The sequence below is a fragment of the Zingiber officinale genome, chromosome 3A (assembly GCF_018446385.1).
Source record: "Zingiber officinale cultivar Zhangliang chromosome 3A, Zo_v1.1, whole genome shotgun sequence".
Classification (NCBI taxonomy): domain Eukaryota; kingdom Viridiplantae; phylum Streptophyta; class Magnoliopsida; order Zingiberales; family Zingiberaceae; genus Zingiber; species Zingiber officinale.
Window position 1 is genome coordinate 111615049 of NC_055990.1, and position 22647 is coordinate 111637695.

The 22647-nt window shown below is 35.3% G+C and overlaps 1 protein-coding gene across 1 annotated transcript in view; it reads right to left on the reverse strand.

The window, feature by feature from the left end:
* The window catches only part of LOC122052277 (alpha-mannosidase-like), a 52238-nt gene extending 30653 nt beyond the window's left edge, over nt 1–21585 (reverse strand). The window contains exons 1-12 of the mRNA XM_042613729.1: nt 21133–21585; nt 20966–21049; nt 19526–19614; nt 19273–19447; nt 15880–15999; nt 15718–15810; nt 15569–15640; nt 15274–15387; nt 9324–9424; nt 8660–8753; nt 8412–8579; nt 8234–8317 (exon numbers count right to left, since the gene is read on the reverse strand). Coding sequence (XP_042469663.1) covers nt 8234–8317; nt 8412–8579; nt 8660–8753; nt 9324–9424; nt 15274–15387; nt 15569–15640; nt 15718–15810; nt 15880–15999; nt 19273–19447; nt 19526–19614; nt 20966–21049; nt 21133–21336 — 1398 coding nt within the window. The 5' untranslated portion in view covers nt 21337–21585. The remainder of the gene's footprint in view (nt 1–8233; nt 8318–8411; nt 8580–8659; nt 8754–9323; nt 9425–15273; nt 15388–15568; nt 15641–15717; nt 15811–15879; nt 16000–19272; nt 19448–19525; nt 19615–20965; nt 21050–21132) is intronic.
* Nucleotides 21586–22647: the final 1062 nt, after the last annotated feature.

Sequence of the window (22647 nt, forward strand, 5' to 3'; positions counted from 1 at the left end):
CTACAAGATACAATTATTAACAAGGAATTTCCAAAATATAGAAATAAGACTGGGTTATTTGGAAAAACATTGGCAGTAAAAGCATGTGAAAAAAATGATGATACATTTGATCCATGTGCATGGTGGAGTACATACGGTGCTCACACACCTAACTTGCTAAGGGTGACATTGAGGATACTTTCATTAACTACAAGTTCATCTGGATGTGAAAGAAAATGGAGTACATTTGAAGGAATAAGTTTTAAACTTTCAGTCTTTAATTAAATTAGTTATAATTTTTAACGTCTATACTCTATATTCAAGTACTAACTATAATATTTACTTTCTCTATTTTTTTTTAGATTCATACAAATAAAAGAAATAGGTTGGATGCCAACAGGTTGAAAAATCTAGTATTTGTCCAATTTAATGCTAGATTGTTGAACAAACAAAAACGAGAAAAAGAAAGGAATGTAGATGTTCTTCTTGCAAAAGATGCTTCAAATGCACAAGGTTAGATTGTGGATGGTGGGGAAGATGATGAAGTTGAACTAGTTCCGGGCTCACTTGGCAAATGCTTGATGAAGCAAGTGGAGCAGATGAAAATCTACAACCTCGAAGAAGCTCTAGAGTGAGAGAACTTCATGAAGATGATTTTGAATCCGAAGAAGAAGACGAAGATCACAATAATGATATTGAGTTTGTGTCCGATGAAGAACAAGTTATTGAAAATTATGGAGAAGAAGAAGCAGAATAAATATGAGTCCATTAGTTGTGTAATTTTGAACTAATTTTGTTAAGACATGATTTATGTTATTTAACAATTATATTTTGCTTAGTGGTTACTAGTTCACAATGCATTGTAATCTTGAATTGAACTATTGCTACTATTTTCCAATGTTCTACTGTTTACTATATGATTATGATGACTTACTGCATGTTCTACTGTTTAACTTACTGCATGTTCTATTGTTTAATTATTTCTTTTATAGTTTTTCAATTTTTGGTATTGGAAAGTATGTATTTATTTCAGCATACATAGTTAGATCTTCATTGCTATGAAATTGTTTAAGAAAACATTTAGATTTGCATATGACATTGTCCACAATCCACATGAAACAAGGGATACCGAGGAATCCGCCTAGCAGCGCCTAGTCCCGGCCTAGGCGGCCTAGGCGCTAGGCGCTGGTCTGCCGCCCGACTAGCGCCTAGCGAATTTTAGAACCTTGGGCTTTAGGGTATTTTTGGTCATTTTTATTTTTTATATTTTCTAGATTTTGAATCCATTTAGTTGATTTTAGGATTATGAGTCTGTTAGGAAAATTTTTCCTTTCTTTTAGAATTTCTTTCCTTTCTTTACAAGTTAGGGATTGAGTTAGTATATTGGGATTTATTGCCTTTATTTGGCCTTAGAGTTTTTCGTATATATAACTATATAAGAGTTTGTTTAGTTGATATTTAGGAGAAGATTTTTTGTTTAATAGTATTTTAGGCAATGCCGCTATTTTTCCTATTTCCTGATATTTCTTTTTAAATCAATAGGTTTTAGAAGATTGTTTCTGTTATTCGTGCACGAATCAACGAATTCATGTGGTGCCCTCACTGAGATGAATCTCTCGACAACAGAGCACAAGGAACTCCTAGCTATGCATATATTCGATTTTGTCGATTGCATTTTTAAATTCCAAACTCTTCCTCAACCTCCTCGATGCTATTGCTTTCACTTCATTTATCTCCTATCTTTTATACTTGAATTTCCATTAAGCATATTGCATGGTTTAAAATCTCGACATGTGTCGAGCTTTAGGGTCACGAATCGGAATAATACAATTTCGGTACAATACATTTTAAATATAAAATATATTAACTAAAAAATATATATATATATATATATTTTAAAATATAAAATCAAATATTATATACATATAGGGTTTTTACCCTACTTACCTCTTGTGAGCACAATGTGTAATTTTTATTTTTTTTATGTGTATTCTTTACCTTAACTACTATAACTTAAATCCTAAATCCTAAGCTTTAAAAAAAATAAAATAAAATTATACGTGGTACGAGCACCATAAGATGAGTAGGGTAACAAAATCCTATATATATATATATATATATAGGATGCCCGGATCACTTCCGGGTGCCCCGACCTTGGGGGTTGCGGAAGGCGACGCTGATGCAGGGGGCACACCATATCAACTCCTATATATATATATATAATGGGATAATTTTATTAGGCTTTAATTAAACCTATTTAAATTATCTCAATAATAGTTAAGAATTGATTAAAATTATTAACATAAGTTATTTAATAAAACCTAAGTTAAAACCTTCGGCCCCCGACCAGCATGAAGCTGCTAGCCAGCGTGAAACGTCCGAACGCGTCGCTGACACCGGAGGCATGCCTGTGTCGATGTCAGTTCACAGGCAAAACGAAATGTTTCGATCGTATCAGCGAAATGACACGAGATTTTAAATTATGGCCTACTGTTATTGGTCAACTTACTAGATTTTTCAATTATTTTGTTATATTTAATGCTATTTTTGTTTCTATCCAAGATTCAAGGCATGTAAAATGATTAGTGCCACACATGAGTCTTGTGGAATTGGGTTAGATGTGCCTTCACTACCAATCTTTTTATACTAAACCTTCTTATCTCCAATTGCATAGTCATCTTTCCCTTATGTACTTAAAGGTAACTTTTCGGTCTCTTAGGTGTGAATCCCATCAGTTGAGCAACACATGTAAAATCCCTTTTGCTAGAAGTGTCCTTATGTGCTTATAATTTTTTATTGGTTTATTCAAATGTCTAAGGCCACGAGCTTGTTAGCTTTACTTTTGGCTTTAATTACTTTGTAACTTTTGTTGGCAATTAAATGATACAGAATTTGCTAATGAACAATAGTTCTAAACTGTTTTTATCTTTTCTTCTTTTTATGCTGAAATCAAAAATCAATTTGGCATCTTTACAAGATCCTTTGTAGTGATAATGTCAAGGAATACTTCTTTCATTCCTTTCGGTCCTTATCTTGCCATGGCATTCTCCATCAATCTTCATGTCCTTACATATTATGACAAAATGTTATGATCCATGCAAAAACTAACACTTGGTTGAAACAGCTAGGACCTTACTCTTCTATATGCATATGTCCCTTTTATTAGATGAATTGATGTTATTCCCACTGCATGTTATTTTGGTAATCGTATGTCATCCTCCACTATTCATGGTTAAATCTTTTCCTTGTTGTCTTTCCTTATGATGGCCACTCAAGTGCATCTTTCTTGGTTATTTGCATTTCAGGAAAGGTTATCATTATCTCATTACTACTCTCCCAAGTCCCCTTGCCTTTATGCTTACCAATGTGATATTCTTTAAGTCTCGTCGTTCTTTATCTTTACCAATATGAACTTCTTTAAGTCTTCTCCTTTCTATTCACTTACATGATCACCTGAGTCAATCAAGAAAGTTCTTAGTCTTACACCACCACTCTTCCTTATTCTAGCAATGGACATCTCTCCACCTTCTTAGGTTCCACATCTTAAGTTGCAACCTTCTAAGGTTCTCTGTCTTCTGAGATGCCCCCTCTATTAGGATGTATACTATAAGCTTAGCTTTTGTATGAACATCTGTTTTGAAATATTTTAAAATGAGAATCACTTTGGTCAAATGTCTGCATTTTATATATCGATGTGGTTGTCCATTTAATATATATTGTAAATAACATGGTGTGTGGTGTCACACAGAAGATCATGTTATCAGTTCCTTATAAATTATAAATAGTAGCTCACAACCAAGATGAATAGGGACAAACCATTAGAATGGTTGTAGTGTAATTTGGTATTAGTTTATCTTGACTATAAAATTACACTAGTACACTATGTGTGTATTGAGCAGGACCGTTTGAGATTGTTCGATTTGTATTGATTACGTAAAAGAACAGAACCTCTGTTATTATGGATATGCATCCTCTTAATCCCTATATAATAACAAGCACGTATACTTAGTATTTATTTCTTTAACTTATCAATAGATGAGATTTATTCGTCAAATCAATAGGCCCGATGAGTTGGGAAATAGTATTGTTTATATGGTGTGTTGTTGATTATAGAAGGAAACTGTGTCCTAATTATTTAGGTTGATAATGTCCCCTTGAGGAGCTCATAAGGATTATCATGTAAACCCTGCAGGTGGACTTAGTCCGACATGATAATAAAGTTGAGTGGTACTACTCTTGGAATCAGATGCTAATTAATTGAGTTGTCAGTAACTCATTTAATTAACGGACATATGATATCTTAAATACGGGGAGATTAACGCACTCATAATAAGGAGCTCATATTGTAATATGGGATTGGTGCGGTAGTTCAATAATAACCCTTTAGTGGTATGGGTTATTATTGATGGACTTTAGTTGGGTGTTCGGGGTGAACACGGGAAACTCAAGTCCATCGGAAGACCTAAACCAATTCCTCCTCTAGGTCCCTGTTGTAGTCTCTATATATAAAGTCTTGCATCCACCAATCCATAACTAGGTTTGGTTTAACATAGTTTGGTTTAACTTAACTTGGTTTGGTTTAACTTAACTTTGTTTGGTCTAACTTAACTTGGTTTGGTTTAACTTAATTTGGTTTAGTTTAACTTGGTTTGGTTTAACATAGTTTGTTTAGATTTTTTCTAAACAAAATTTTGTTAATTTTTCTTTCCTCGTAACCGACTGCAAGTCTATAAAAAGGAGTAGGATGTGGCCCCTAAAATCTAACTTTCTATTTCTCCACAATCTTCTTCTCCTTGTGGCCGGCGCCACCTTCAACCCCACCTAGGGCCGGCGCCACCTCCACCAAGGGCTGCCCCTTTCTCACCTTGCAAGGGCTCGCCCCCTTTCCTCTCCTAGCTAGGGCCGGCGGCACTTCTTCTTCTTGGCGGCCAACGGCTTGAAGGAAAGGAAGAAGAGGAATGTAAGGAAGAAGAGGAAGGAGAGAAAGAAGAAGAAGAAGATTAGAAGGTGACCCATCCTAGAGACTACTTTTTGTGGCCGGCGGTTTTGGAAGAGAAGAGAAGGAGGGTGGTTTTGTTCTTGGTAAATCGTCGCCCATACGACATCCAAGAAGAGGAGATGAATACGGCAGAGATCAAGAGGTCTTAAGCTACAAAGAAAAGGTACAACTAGTTCTCTAATTCCGCTGCATATCTAGTTTCGTTTTTCTTTGTATCGTTTTTGAATACCAACACAAGAGGCTAGCGATCTTGTACTTCGATCAAGATGTGCTTCGATCATTCAAGAATTTACTTGATTGATTGTATACATCTTTGGTCGAACATGCGGGTTGCTAGGAAAAGTTCTGTTCTTGTACAATTTTTTTTGTACAGGGAAATTGAAACAGAATGGATTTCCAGTGCCTTCACCCTCTACGAGTATACAGTCAATATCTAAAGATGTGAAGGTGTGTCAGCACTCCCTCAAGACTAGGGGTGTAAACGAGTCAAACCGCTCGTGAACTATTCGGGTCTCGGTTCAAAAAAGTTCATTCGAGTTCATTCAATTATGTTAACGAGCTGAGCTCAAGCCTAATTTCGAGCTCGAAAACATTATCAAGCCAAGCTCGAACTTCACAATATTTGGTTCGTGAGCTCGCGAACATGTTTGTTTAGAGGTTTACAGGCTTGCAAACATGTTCATTAAGAGGCTCGTGTGTGTGTGTATATATTAATGAGCCAAGTTCAAACTAAGCTCGTTTAACTTTTAAACGAATCATTTTCTAACCAAGTTCAAACTAAGCTCATTTAACTTTTAAACTGGCCATTTTCAAACCAAGTTTGAGTCATTCACGAACTATTTAATTTCATTACAAGACAAGCTCAATCTTAAGAATTAAAGCTCAAATTGAACTCAAGCCAAGCTTAAACTTAGGTAAAACAAACAGAGAGCTTGAGTCTCTTACTGTTGCTTGGTTCGGTTCGATTCAGTTCGATTACACCTCTGCTCAAGACTCTCTGCTTTGCAACCGTCAACAACTATCCTAGATCCCTAAGGATTTAGACATTCCTATTGCTTATAACATGGGTACTTGTAATTGTCCCACCTCCTATCCACTTTCTCATTCTGTCTTACCTCTTGTTGGCACCCAAATTGTCTATTGTTATTTCTTATTTATCCTCTTAGACTCCAAAAAATTTTTTACAGATGCTTTTAGATCCTAAATAGATGCAAGCAATGGTGGATGAGATGAATATTTTACATAATGAAACTTGGGGCCTGGTCCCTCTTTCTCCTAGAAAGTCTACAATGTCAATGAATTTTCTCAATCTAATATTCACCGAATGACACTATTAATTGATTTAAATCCCAATTGATGGCTAAGGGCTACACCTAAATTTATGATGCTAAGTATCTTAATACTTTCTCTCCAATGGTAAAGATCATCTAATTTAGCCTCTTCCTCTCCCTTGTTGTTGTCTTTCACTAATCCCTTCATTGGTTTTGACATAAAAAAAATAACTTCTTCCATGGTGATCTTTTAGAAAAAGTTCATATGGAGCAACAAGTTGAAGAAATCATTACATGGGCTAAAACAACATTTAGGAAGTTTAGTTCAGTCCTTCAGTACAAAATGAATAAAAGTGGTACAAATCGCCTAGCGTCCATATGCATGATATTATTATTATTGGTGATAACTCTATCAGAACTACACATATAAAAGATTTAACTTCAGCAAAATTTCCAAACTAAAAACCTACGAGATCTTAAGTATTTCCTACATATAGAAGCTACCCCCTCAGGAGAAAAAATATCTAAATTTCTCTACGCAAAAATGTACTTAATATGTGTGAAGATATGGATATGTCGGCGACTAAACCAATAGATGCCCCAAGGTAGCATAATGTTAGACTAGAAGTAGAACAAATGGAGCCATTGACTGCCTTGGGGAAATAAAGAAGGCTGATAGGGAAACTAAATAATATTCCAGTAACAAGACTAGACATCTCATTTGTTGTTAGTGTAATTATTCACTTTCTAGAGAGCTCATGTCATCACCATTTGATAGTAGTTATGAGGATTTTACACTACTTGAACAAATGTTTCGGAAAAGGTATCTTATTAGACGATCTATATCATCTTCAAATTGGATAGGATCCCTTAAAGATAGACAATCTGCATCAGAGTTATTATGTTTTCTTAGGAGGTAAACAATGATGGCAAGGTTGAATGAATGTCATCCTTAAGAGACATGTGAGTTTATTTAGATTAAGCATCTAATGACCAAGATAAGATATACCCCATTAGAGCAGATGAAGCTTTATTATGACAACCAAGCTACAATACGTTTAGCCTCAAATCCTATATTCATAAGACAATAAACTATATAGATATTAATTGTTATTTCGTTAGAGAGAAAGTGAAATCTAATAAGATTATCACTTCTTTGTCAGTCTTAATAGTCAATTAGAAGATTTGTTGATCAAATTGTTAAGGAAATTCAAAATTGAATATATTCATAATAAGTTGGGGTAAATAATATATTCAAACTAGTTTAAGGGGAGTGTATAGATCACCAATGTGAATATATAAAACTATGGAGTGTATTTATAATATCTCACCTTTATTAATAACCAATAGGTAGTGAGGGACTATCTAGGGTATTCTAATCAGAAGTAGTATCCTCTTCACAATATTAATAGAACTTGATCTAGAAAAGATGTACATATTAGTGCAACAATTAACATGATTTGATGTTGGATGGTTCAGACTGAAGCCAAGGAAAGAGAAAAATAATGAATTATAGGGAGAGACTAGGAATAAAAGTTTTGGTAGAAATGTAATTTAATTTGTTTGATTTTATAATTTGGTCTATTACCTAGTCTGACTCCACTAAGAACAGGATTATTTCTCCCCTTTATTATTAGGAATTGAATTTTAAGCTTTTATAAGTTTTTAGATTTATGGTTTTTTGTTCATTAAAGGAAGTCTTTAAGGTGTTAACTGCTTATTTAAAATTGTAGAGGATGCATGAGAGATGAGAGGACAGCATATTTAATCTCCACTGCAAGGAAAAACTATTTAATCTCCGTTGTTAGCCCATTTAGTCCCTAGAAAATAGATATCTTTCATGGGGTATTTGCATATGTTTGTCTACTTCCAGATTGAAAAACCACAATTACGAAAAACAACATGCTCATACCCAACTAATATCTTTGCAAATGCGATGGATGACTGTCACAGATTCATAATAATGAAAAACAGAGCATCTAACCTGACTAAAACTAACTGCTGCAGATGCACAATGGTTTCTCGAACTAGTTATGCAAGAAAGAGCCACGTCAACGGACTTTTCAGCCTATAAGAGGTGGATCAAGTTTAATGTTAGGTAGAGAAAAAGTTTTAAAAAAAAAACAATAAAAAAGATAATGTATTTTCAAAATTCCATGAACCTCTGAAGCACCATAAGAAAGGCGTTTTGCATAGTCATTAGTTGTATGCTGTTTAGCTGTACCAGTGACAGCGTCATGATGCTGAGCGATCCCCAGAGCGTCTCCTAAGCTTAAGGTAGATGGATTAGATGATGTCCTCCCTGCTAAAAATTCAATCTGACGTGCTGCCTATAGAAAATTTGTTATATCATAGTTCAAATATATACATGACCTCTGGTGATCAAATGCTATAAGCAGTATAATCCTACCAAATAATATCCACTTAACATGCGGATATAACGTTTGAATGAAGGACGGCTAGTAAAGTACCCAGTCCAATAAGCATTTTGTGAATCTGCATATCTGCCAACAGTAATGCAACTAACATTAAAATTATTATTTATTTAAGGGTTACTTGCAAAGCAATTCCCAGCCTTACCATTTTAGACAAACTATTTCCACATTACAATTTTAGCAAATCTATCCTAATCTATTTTTAAAGTCATTGCAAAATGTGCCCAAACCACTTTTAGCCATCTCCACCTTTCAATTTTAACATATCTAACCTAATCTATTTAACTCTTAAGAATTCCATCTCACCATTAGATATATCATCCATTTACCATTAAATTGGGACATGGAACCTCAAAATATGATAAATTTGTATTCAATTTAAGTATAATAATCTTGGTTTGCTTAGCTAACTAATTCATCTTATTGCATCCATTAACTATTGAAAAAAGAAATTAATTGATCGCATATACGGTGCCATATCATTACTTAACAAAGTGGATGACAAATTAATGGTGAGATAACAATTGTCAAGAATAAAATTAAAAGGTAGGATAAACTTGTTAGAACTTGTAAAGGTTGCAATATACCTTGCAAGTAACTCATTATTCATATGAAAGTGGGTAAGTGAGGAATGCTTACGGGAAGTAGTCATCAGTTTTCAGTGGCCAAGATTCATTTTCAGCATTTTTTGCATCAGTGTAAATAGATGGAGTAGAATATAATGCATGAACACGACCATCCTGTGCCAGCTTGTATTAGATCACTGAGAATCGATATTAGTTTCTAACAACAAACAAGTATTGGATCTGATTAATTTGACAGAAATTAGATGTTATTGACTAAATTTAATAAATTTATGAACTAGCTGTTTTTGGACAGTAGATAGTGCAGATGCCATATAAGCAAAGAGTAAATGAGCATCAAAATGCATTGCCTACTGGTTAACAGTCCATATCGTGCAGTGAATGTTTTTTAATGCTAATGAAGGTTGAGAAGGCTTCATGCCATAATTTTTCTGTTAGTTTTTCAGATATGACAAAACATATTCATTATTAAAGCAGTATTTTTTTCCATTAACAAAAAGGTTTATGATACCGCAGCACCTTAATGATATGCAGCTTGATTCAATAACACAAATTAAATAGGTAGCTATTAAAAGGATAATAAATTCTGAGAGTGAAATACATCTTAAAATAAATTGTTTTTGTATTTTACTTTTTACTTGAACTCCGCCCATGACGACCGGTCATAACCGGTCCCAAGCCCGGATAAAGGAGGAGGGTTGCGTTAGGTTGCCAGCCAGCGTCAAACTATGGCAAATATTCAATGAATGAATCCATTAAACTATTGTGCTAATGCTAGGTTGTTCCCTGGAAGGAACGCGTTGCAGGGTCCGACTGTAACGTCTCGGCAAGACCGCTACATCTCCAGAACTTGGGTGTAGTGCTAAATATGTAAGAGTTCGTGTTACAGGGTCCGACTGTAACGTCTCAGCAAGAACCGCTACATTTCCATGAGAACTTAGGTGTAGTGTTAAATAGGCAAGAGTTCTCACACCATAGGTTGGATAAGAACAAATATGATAGGAAAACTAATAATCTAAAATTTGGAACATGGAACATAGGAACTCTCACTGGTAAATCAATGGAGGTAGTAGATATGATAATTAGGAGAAAAATTAGTATTTTGTGTGTACAAGAGACAAAATGGACAAGCGAGAAGGCAAAGATGATAGAGAACACGGGTTTAAGTTATGGTACACTGGAAAGAGTAAAGCAAGAAATGGAGTGGGTATTATTGTAGATAGTTTGTTAAAGGATGAAGTTGTGGAAGTAGTTAGAAAAGGGGATAGAATTATAGCCCTTAAGATAATAATGGTGAAAGAAACTATGAACATAATTAGCGTATATGCACCACAAATATATTAGATGAAGCTACCAAATCAAGGTTTTGGGAGGACTTAGATGAAATATTATAAAATATTCCACCAAAGGAAATGATTTTAATAGAAAGTGATCTAAATGGGCATGTCGGAGTGAAAAATGAGGAATATGAGAGAGTGCATGCGAGTTATGGGTTTGGAACGAGGAATGAGGAAAGAAAAACTATATTAGATTTTGCGATAACATATGACCTTATATTAGCTAATACGTTTTTTAAGAAAAGAGAATAACACTTAGTCACATTCAAAACTGGGAATAATAAATCGCAAATTGACTTTCTTATAGTTAGGAAGAAGGATAGAAAGATTTGTAAAGATTGTAAAGTCATCCCTGGAGAAAGCTTAACTACCCAACATAGGGTAGTAGTGTTGGATATACGCCTCAAACATAGTATCAATAGAAAGAAAATATATACAATTCCTAGAATTAAGTAGTGGAAGTTAAAGGATAGAAAGCAAAATATATTTAAGGAGAAGGTAGAAGTACAAGGATTAGGTGAAATATACGATGACTCTAATACAACATGGGATAAGATAGTATCAAAGTTGAAAATAGTAGCTAAGAGTGTACTCAGTGAGTCAAAGGGGCATGCACCACTAAGTAAAGAATCTTGGTGGTGGAATGAGAAAGTACAAGAGAAAGTGAAGGCAAAACGAATAGCTTATAAGGAATTATATATTTGTAAGAACGAAGAAAACTTAAAAAAATATACAATAGCCAAGAAAGAAGCTAAGAAAGTAGTGAGTGAAGCAAAAAATGAAACTTTTAAACGGTTATATCAAAAATTGGATACAAAAGAAGGGGAAAGAGACATTTATAGAATAACTAAAGTGAGAGAAAGGAAAACAAGAGATCTTAGCCAAATAAAATGTATTAAAGATGAATGTAATAGGATATTAGTAAACGATGGAGAAATAAAAGAGCGGTGGAAGAGATATTTTCATCAACTTTTTAATGAAGGTTTAGGTGATCAACTTAACTTAGGTAATTTAATTAGGTCAAATGAGCATAGAAATTTTAATTTTTATCGTAGAATTCAAACTTCAGAAGTAAAACAAACTTTAAATGAGATGCACAATGGAAAAGCCGTTGAACCAGATGATATTCCGATAGAGGTATGGAAGTGCTTAGGGAAACAAGGTATTGAATGGCTTACAAAACTATTTAACATGATATTGAAAACGAAAAAAATGTCTGATCAATAGAGGATAAGTACTCTAGTTCCCTTATGTAAGAACAAGGGAGACGTACAAAATTGTACAAACTATAGGGGTATTAAACTAATGAGTCATACTATGAAACTTTGAGAAAAAAGTAATAGAAAAAAAATTAAGGAAGGAGACCACAGTGACAGAAAATCAATTTGGGTTCATGCTTAGAAGGTCGACAATAGAAGCTATATATCTTCTTAGACAATTAATTGAAAAATATCGGGAGCAAAAACAAGATCTACACATGGTATTCATTGACTTAGTAAAAGCTTATGATAGAGGTGTTAGCGTAACATATATTGAACTAATTAAGGATATGTATGAAGATGTAACGACCAGAGTAAAGACTTCAGGCGGAGTAACTGAAGCATTTCCAATAAAGATAGGGTTACATCAAGGATTAGCTCTAAATCCCTATCATTTTATACTAATTATGGACGAACTCACTGCGCACATTCAAGACACAGTACCATGGTGCATGTTGTTTGCAGATGATATTATTTTGGTAGATGAGACACGTGAAGAAGTAAATGCTAAACTAGAATCTTGGAGGGAAACACTATAAGGGAAAGGTTTTAAGCTTAGTAGATTAAAGACAGAATATATGGAATTTAAGTTTAGCAATATTAGAAGTAATAAAATAATTGTTAAGATAGGAGAGGACGAGTTGCCCGGAACCGAGAGATTTAAATATTTAGGATCATTTTTGCAAAATGATGGAGGGATTGAGAGAGATGTCTTACATAGAATACAAGCAGGATGGGTGAAATGGAGGGGAGCGCCGAATGTTTTATGTGACCGTAAAGTACCTCTTAAACTTAAAAATAAGTTCTATAAAATCGCAATTAGACCTGCTATGTTATATGGAGCTAAATGTTGGGCTATGACTCGAGCACATGAGCAGAAGATGAGAGTTGCAGAGATGAGGATGTTAAGGTGGATGTGTGGACATACGAGGATGGACAAAATAAGAAATGAGAGCATTAGAGAGAAAGTCGGAGTTGCATCTATTGAGGAAAAACTCCGAGAGACACGTTTAAGATGGTACGGACATGTACTTAGACGACCAATAAATGTTCCAGTTAGGCGATGTGAAACCATGATAAACATACATATCAAACGAGGAAGAGGAAGACCAAGACCAAAAAAGACTTGGTTAGCAACAATAAAACAAGAAAAATTTATTTAAATATAGATGATGATATAATAGGAGATAGAGCTCAATAGCGTAAAAGGATTCATACAGCCGACCCCACCTAATGGGAAAAGGCTTGGTTGTTGTTGTTATTGTTGTACTTGCCTAAAATATACTTTTATTCTATTTGCTTTCGATCTAGTGTTTAATTTATTTTTTTTTTACTTTTACTGTTCCAACATACTAAATTTATTTTGCTCGAGTCTTATGAGACCAGATTATCCTAAAGCTTACCAAGAAGGCCTCCTTTTTTTATTCATTCAAGCAAGAAATTACTTTATATTTCTTTTCTTCTTTCTCACAAAATAACCAACCAAGTCATGCAACTCCATGATCAAATGGTATAAGTTTAATCTAGTTCAAAACCTTGGATTGGCCTGTGTTCCTTGCTTGTTAGCTTTCTCCACTATACAATTTAACCATGTCTCAAAGGTCCCTTGACACTCTCCCAAAGCTGGCAATAGTAGACACAACTTGATTACATGACCCAACTCAAGCTGAAATATGATTAAGAAAAGCCTGAAAAGTGGAACGATACAATTTGACATGAATTGACTCATTAATGAAGATAATTCATTTCAAATATTAACAATTTTTATGTGACATAATTTAATTCATTAAAGGGCTTAGTTAAACCTTAGGAAAAAAATTGATAAATTTTATATATTTGTATTGACCTAAATGAATTAATTTGACACAAATTGTCAAGTGGGTCTGTTGATGGATTTCAACAAGTCACTGTAAATATCACATCCTCCTCTCCCTACCCTTGGATTTCAATGAGTAGTAAGTGGTCACCATCACCTCCTCTCCTTTGTCTTCTTTTTTGTTTCACTTCTCCTCATAACTAGTGAGATCAACATCATGCGCCGACTCATCAGTACAGAAATCGTAACAGTTTCATTCTAACTGAGGATCAATATCCCCCTCAAAATGAAACATTAAACCCTGTCCTTGTTCACAAACTCTCTTTATTAATTTTAGTTGTCAAACTAGTCAGTAATTTTATGCTGACCATGATGAGAGGCAATAATTCCACTAATGTTGGAGATGTTAAAGTCATGTATATGAATCTTACAAATTCAAACTCTATTATGGAGGACAAGGTCAGGATCATAAGATCTAGATTGGTAATCTAGGGAAAAAAAAAAAGGCAACCTAATGCACGAAGCTCCCGCTATGCGGGGTCCTGGAGAAGGATCCATTGTACGCAACCTTACCCTACTTTTTGCAAGAGGCTGTTTCCAAGATTCGAACTCATGACCTTTTGTCACAAAGCAACAACTTTACCATTGGTAATCTAGGAAGTTTAAAAGAATTTGTTGAAAAGTTACTTGCTAAAACGACAAAAGGAAGTAGTTAGATACAAATGGACAACTCTATTCACAACAACCCAACAAGAACCTCGCCAAGAACTAACCATCCTGACCTACTCAACCAACCAATGCTTATAGAAGAATTTAAGTAAATTTTTTAGAGCTCATAATACCATTATGATTCAGCGTTATGAGCATGAATATAGCTATAAATTGAACTAAATTTACCAACAGAGAAAGATGGAAACAAACAGACAAACTATGCGACATAACAGTATGCATTTCTATATTTTTTTGAAATGACAGAATAAGTCTTATGTGGTTATCAAAATTAGGAGTTGCATGAATGTGATGTTCATTTATACAATTATTACGATACAAGTCAACTGAAACTCATCCTCACACATAAGATGTTGCTTGGATATATCAACCTGTTTATCAACCATAGGATATGCTTGAGCTCATCCAAAAACTGAAAACCATAATGACAAAATATGGTGTTCTTCTCATGAATGTTGTGTATACAATTCTTGGACTTGGTTATGTAACCTCTTTTCTATCACACATGATGAGAGGCAAAACTGCATATGTTTTTAAACACAACAGAAAAAGTATTAAACTCAACCATGTGAAACCAAAACAAAAAACACCTTCAATACTGTGTAGGATAGCTTCTTATCTCCTCATTCAAATATGCTGTGGCATTTTTATCTCACTCCAAAAAAAAAAAAAGAGAGGGAAAGAAAAAACTACGAAATAAATTAGGCTGACCACTGTCAGGTCAATTTAGCATTAATTTCTAATAAAACAATGAGAAAAAAGCTTGTACACCAGGAAATGTGCTTGGTCAAATAAAGAAGCAACTATAGTGTAAATTTGCAAGTTCTTGCCAAAAAGTGCTTATTAAATTACAAGTGATTTTACCTTGTTGGCATAATGGATCAGCTTGTCCATTTGCTTAAAATAAGCTTCTGCATATTGATACTTAAAGTCATCACCCATAGTCCACATGATATGATTTGTCCTTGTCACGTTAGCCTAAAGTGCCGATTGAAATCAGGCTCCGATAACTTTTACTGATATTAAACTCATAAGAACACAAAATTTAATGTTGTAACTACAAACACAGTGGACAATAGCTTCCTTGTCTAGAAGAAACAGGGAGGGGATCTAAAACAAATATTTTGTAATGGAGAAGTGAAGTAGCATCTTAGCATACTTGAGTCATAGCAGCAGCAATGAAGTCATTTACACGTTCTTCAACATTGTAATCAAACAATTGAGGATCATCCTGCAATGTTTTGTCTAGATACTAAGAGATTGTTATTAACTTTTAATGTATCAAATTTCTGGACTGAAAATTCTTACCTGCACTGGTATAGGGTAGCTGTCATCATCAGTTATATCAAAGCTAAACCCACTTGGAGCACTATAGTGGACAGGAAAGGCATTTGCAAAAATCTGGGGCAACACTATGTCAAAATATAGTAAAAGAAACAAGCCTTTAAAGCAGAAGGGAAGAAAGTTAACCTGTGAAGAAGAACCAAATGTTCTTGATCCTCGCCATATAACTTCAAGAGATTTGTCCAACTTACGCTTTTGCCTGTCTTGATAATCAATCCTTGCGAAGTGTACAGAATCAAAACCAAGCTGCAAAAAAAATAATGCAAAGATGTAGTTTTTCTATGAAAGTTGCATATCTCAAGTAACAATAGATAATCTATAGCTTCTTAATTCTAACATGTAAATTTTAGGACTGGTCTCCAAAATATAGTGTAAGAATATAGTAAAACAAGTGTCATTTCTTGAGTTAATAGTCATCATCATTATTATCAGCTTCTTGAAAGTCCATATTGAAAACCGAAAATGAAAATGCCCTATCCACCAATCCACTGAATGAATAAAGAAATCACTTATGCACCAAACTTACCATGACTGGAATAGAAAATTAATCAAAGAATTGAGAAGTACAAAATATATGACTAGATATGGTTAAAATCTTTTTGTAATCAAGCAACTAAAAAGGGAAAATTTTCAGAGATAATAGATCAAGAGAGATCCTGTGGCAGAGCTCCCAGATTTCAGGCAATTCATATGAACTCTAAACCATTGTTAAGCACGGCTGGTTTTGATAATTCCACCAAGGAACAATGTTAATCAAGGGATCACTGCTGCTCTAGCAATCATAAATAATGAATCTTTAGAGCTATTTAAGCATCATAGTTTGATCATTTGAAACATTATTTTATGTGAACTTTGTGGATTTCAGGATCTAATTTCTTGCATCTTTACAACTTACAAGGACTACGCAATCATGATTTTTCATTATTATTGTGCTTGCTTGATGAAGGCTATGAAGTTGTTAAACTTGTATTTTTGTTATTTGTCTCAGGGTTTGTGCAAAATGAAACTTTGACTTTTGTGATTAAATCTAAATGTTCAAAATACCTTTACTAGTCTCAAAGCAAACCTGTGGGAATTTGTTTAAAATGTTGTTGTCTGTGGATTGGAATGATGGCTTGTTGATTCGTAGAAATCAATAATTACTTTCAATTGGCTTAATTTGGCGCCAACAATGGTATGCAACTAGGTTTGGTAAATTCCTCTAGAACACAATGAGATTGTCTACTCTACTACAACTTGCATTGTCGAGGAAGAGTTTGTGGCCCATTCTATTATAAAACAAGATCACCAAAATCTTCCCAATGGAATTTGATGGTACTTGGGCTAGTTCCCAAGCACCTCACCTTGGTGCTCAGATACTAGCTTCCACCGAACACCTGGACTCAGTGCTCAGATACTAGTTTCCACCAAGCATCCTGCCTCAATGCTCAAATACTAGTTTCCACTGCCTCAGTCTCGGATATTGGTTTCCATTGCGTATCGGCCTTAGTGCTCAGATGTCAACTTCCACCGAGCACTAGACTCAATGCTCAAATACCAGCTTCCACCGAGCATCCGCCTTAGTGCTGAAATACCGGTTTCCACCGAGTATCCTGCCTTAGTGCTTGGATACATGCTTCCATCGAGTACCCGCCTTAGTGCTTAGATACCAACATCCACCAAGAACCTGGACTCAGTGCTCAGATGCCAGCTTCCACCGAGCATCCTGCCACAATGCTCAAATATCGGTTTCCACCGAGCATCCTGCCTTAGCGCTCGAATATCGGCTTCCATCGAGTACCGGCCTCGGTGCTCAGATACCAGCTTCCACCCAGCATCCGGCCTTAGTGCTCAGATATCAGCTTCCATTGAGCATCTGGCCTTAGTATTTAGATATCAACTTCCACCGAGCACCTAGACTCGGTATTCAAATACCAACTTCCACCAAGCACCCGTATTTAGTGCTCAGATATTGATTCCCCCGAGCGCCTAGACTCGCTCTTCTTATTTCTAGTATCTTCATCTTCTTCTTCTTCTTTCTTCTAGTTTTGCATCTCTACAAAACCTATATCTCTCTTACCGGTGACTAACTTGAGCGTGAGAGTAGCCGTGTCGGTAGAGCTGGCCAACCCCTAACTTGTGTTACTTCTCAGGCCGCCAAATCTCGTGAGTTTGGAAGGTGATCTATGTTTTGAGAGAGGAGCCCGAGCAAGCGACAAAGACACCATCAGAATTTGTAAATTAAGGGTGGGAGCTTCATCTATAGGGAGGAAGATAGGAGCTTTATCTACAAGGAGAGAGAAGGTTATGACAAGTGGCAAAAGGCGAATACGCTCGCCCCAGCGCCCCCGCCAGTCCGTCCTAAAACCAACACGGAGGAGGTAAATCACGGTGACTGAGAAGGCAAGTGCCAGGTGGGGTGAGTTTACACGGGTTGCAAGGATTTTCGCTTCGTCAACCCCGAGATTCGACCCCAAGACCTCATGTGGCAATCAGCCTGCCACTTACCAATTCAGCTAAGCCCGTAGGGGCGAGAGAAGGTTATTACGAGAGAGAGAGAGAGGACTTGTTTCTTGCTGAGTGTTTTTAATTGAATTTAAGTGAATCTACTTAGCCCACTCTGACCCTTATCTAGACCAATCTACACCCTTAATTGGGTTGTCTCTTGTGTTGCACACTTCTTGGTTTAATCTATGCCATTCGATTGGACTATTCAACGATAAACACACTGGTTCACCTAGACTTGTTGGATTGCACCATTTTGGTTGGATTTTGACCCACTAGTGCATAGAAATAGTCAACTTTTCATCCATCCCACGTGGTAGCTTAGGAGTGCAGCTTCCTAACAATAATTTAACATGTGGCTCAACACGACTTATGCACGTCAACTAAATCCTAGAATTTTTTTTTCCTTGGCTTTTCGCCATGACTGCCTAATTCATAATCTTCTCTGAAGTTCCACAGACTGGTAAATGAAAGATTAACTAATCAAGCCTGGACAAAATATTAATGAATGCAATGATTTTTTATGTTCAAAAGAAAAAAAAAAGTATCCAAAATAATAAAAAGAATACATTCAACAAACAATTCCAAGATTTGATATACTGATGTAAAACTCTCAATTCCTGATACATAATACATGTAGAAAATAAATATACCAAACGAGATGAAGAACACCTTCATAATGAAGTTGGCATACAGAACTTAGCATTTGATAAATAAACTATAAGATCAGAATTTGTACAAGGAATTTCCTACATTTAATATCACTAGGAGATAGATCTCAAGAAAGCATAGTTGCATGATAAGCACCATGAAAATAGCCTTGAGATGAGTGGTTAACAAATGCTAACGTTCCACTTTCCATCTAAAATAGCTAAGGATAATCTTATACTAACAAAAAAACATACTGATTTTTCATTTTCCATGTGGAATAGCTTAACAAGTTTCCAAATTGATTTTTGTGTGTGAAGCAAGCACATTCATGAGTGTATTTGTGTGTTTGTATGTCTGTGAGAGAGGGAGAGAGTTGTACACCACCTCTGCTCCTAGCAAGTAAGCCTGTACAGCAGAATGACCAAAAGGATCTATTTGCCATCCAGCACGAGGAACCTTGTTAAATTGCTTCTTGATCATCTGATGGCCAAGAGTTGTTTGATCAATCATATCAATGTAATGCACTGTGGCTTCATCATGCATACACCAACCACCATTTCTAAAACATGATTTTAAAGAATAAGGATGCTGAGTATAATAGCTATAATCGAAATTACAGATGAGCATAAGTACATACATAAACTCTAACTGTCCAGAATCAACAATTTTTCTCACTATTTCTTGAGTTTTATCACTTTGCTCTCTCCACCATCTTTGGAAAAAGGCCTGCAAAATGCAAAAGACAATGAGAATTATAACCAGTCCAAAAATTTGAAACATTCAAAGAAATTAAAAGGAAAAACAAAGTATCAGATAAATCCAAGGTAGTATTTACAATATCTTATTTGATGGTTAAAGGTGAAACGTTAGTTCGCTTCCAATTCAATTAATCACTGGAACAAAAGAATCTGAATGGGGAATCCAGTTCTATTGCTGCACAAGGGTCATGCTGGGTCTCCAAGAACTGGCGAATACAACCTCACCTGATTCTGTACACTTCATTTCTTTGTCATAGAGTTGTGAACACCTCACTTCTTTGTCTTATGGTGATAATACAAGATGTTAAAAAAAATCACTATAAAACAAAATTTTAACCTCATTCTACCTAATTAATCAGACCATTTAAACTAATTTGTTGAATATATCCTCAACCTATTGACGTGTGCAGCGCATGCAATAGAGAAACTTATTTGCACACAAGAGAGAAATTGTGCCAAGGTTTAATTTTTTTTTTGAAATTATGAAGTAAAATATAATATTCTAAACTATATGAGCCAAGATAAAAAATAATAAAAAAATAATAAAAAATAAAAAAGTAGGTAACTAGGGGGTTAAATGAAATTTTCTTAAAAAAATATTGTATTACAGTATTACTTGTCATTAATGAGATAATCATTACATGGTTATATATAGGCTCATGATAAAACTCAAACAATGTGCCAGACCTACCTAGGTATTTCCAAATCTTTGATCTCAAATCATTTAAATATGGATTCTCTCTGTAGATATGGATAGGCTTCTGTCAAAACCACAATGTATCAGCTATTATATTACTTTTTTACTTTGCTTGTATTTGTTATGTTATTTTGTTACAGCTTGTTCTCAATTGATTGCACATAAAAGTATTTTGTGAATACTTCTGCCACTAGAGACTGAGATCAACATCATGTGACTTTAGAATGATGTGATTTTGATTTCTACATACACTATGGAGGATGATTTGAGATCATGAATTAAGTCATCTACCTTATCGGGGTTCATCAGACAAGTGATTTCACAACAGTCTTGATCCCCACAACTAATGCTTGATAAGCCCCAACCTTACAGTTGATGTTAGAATTAATTAATAAATACATCATTTAGTTTTCAAACAAATATAAAACACTTGAAACCAACAAAGACAACTTGAAATGACCAAATGCCATAAGCAATCTCAGCAAGATGACTCCCACAATCACGATGGCCTAATTAATGAATGCTTAAGAAAGCATTTTCCTGATGCGAAGAGCAAGAGACGATAATTATCATGCGGCACACTTCATGTCAGTTAGCATCAGACGTTGAATGTAAAGCAAACCTGCTCAGCAAAGATGAATTTCCTATTCGGATCCTTGAGCAAAGAACCGACCACCGAGTCCAGCACATTTATAATACAAGCACCCTTTAAAAATGGGGGAAAAGGAAAACAAAATCAGCGCATAATCACTGGGACTATTTAAAAAAAAAACGTTTTTTTTACAGTACGTGGATGCTATTGTTCGAGCCAACGAAGTACTGATCGACCGTCTTGAGCCAACCGACGTCATCATGAGAGTGCGGCACAAGGTGCACGTTGATCTTCCCGGCCACAGTCCCACCGCTGGTGTTGTACTGAATGTAGCCTGCCCGAGCGGATCCGGCGAGAGAAAGGACGATGAAGGAGACGCAAAGAAACGCCGGCGAAGGCATCTCCAAAGCTGCTTACGCAATTGATCGCGCACAGCTGTTGGATCCAGCAATAAAAGGAGCGAAGATGAGGATGAGCGGCCGGCAGAGTAGTAGATTGACCCGTGTGGTGAAACGAATTGACTAAGAAAGTGAAGAGGACAAGGCACAAGGCCATGTCCTCTCTCCACGAGGAGGCAATTCCTACGAGGATGACATTCTGTAATTTAGGGATTGCGACAACATGACAGCAACATCTTTCAGTCGAATGCATCGATTAGTAAAAGTGGCTAAAGGGGAAATCATTCGTCCCAGCGTTCCCGTTTAAATTATGACAGCCGAACAGGTAAATAATGGATGAGTGTGATGCACAAAGTCCGAGGATTTATATTCCGACAATCTCGCAATTTTACCAGTGTTCTATTATTGATGGCTACTAGTATTAATGTTAGTCAAGATATAGAAGAAGTTATGTACCTATTGAGGGAGTGTTTGGTTTTTCGTAAGAATAGGAATTGAAATGAAAATTATTGTATTGTAGAATGAGAATGGGTATTAGTATGGATATTACTCTTAAAAGTAATATTTGTTAGCTGCATATTTTCTATCGAAATAAATCAAAATTTCCTTTTTAATTACCCTTAAAGGAAAATAAGAGAAAAAATTAGATGTGAGAGAAAGATGAATGTGAGAGAAAAATATGATGAGAGAGAATGATGAGAGAGAAAGTATAATGAGAAAGAATGAAGAGAGAGAAAATGTATTGAGAGAAAATGAGAAAAGAGAGTGTAATAGGAGAGAGCATGATGAGAGAAGATGAGAGAGAAAATATGATGGGAGAGGATGAAGAGATAGAAAATATAATGATAAAAATGAGGAGAGAGAGAGTGATAAAGAGAATGAGGAGAGAGAAAGTATGATGAGAAAAAGAAGAGAACAGTGAGCGTGATGGGAGAGATTGAGGAGAGAGAAAGTATGATGAGAGAGAAAATGTGTTGAGAAAAAAAAGGAGCGAGTGTGACAAGAGAGATTGAGGAGAGAGAAAGTGTGATGAGAGAGAAAGCGTGTTGAGGAAAAAAGGAGGGAGTGTTACAAGAGAAATTGAGAAGAGAAAAAGTGTGATGAGAAAAAAAAAATAAAAGTGTGATGGGAGAGATTGAGGAGAGAAAAAGTATGATGAAAAAAAAAAAGAAGAGAGTGCAATGGAAAAGATTGAGGAAAGAGAAAGTGTGATGAGAGAGAAAGTGTAATGAGAAAAAAAAGGAAATAGAGTGTGATAAGAGAAATTGAGGAGAGAGAAAGTGTGTGATAAAATAATGAGAGAGAAAATATGAT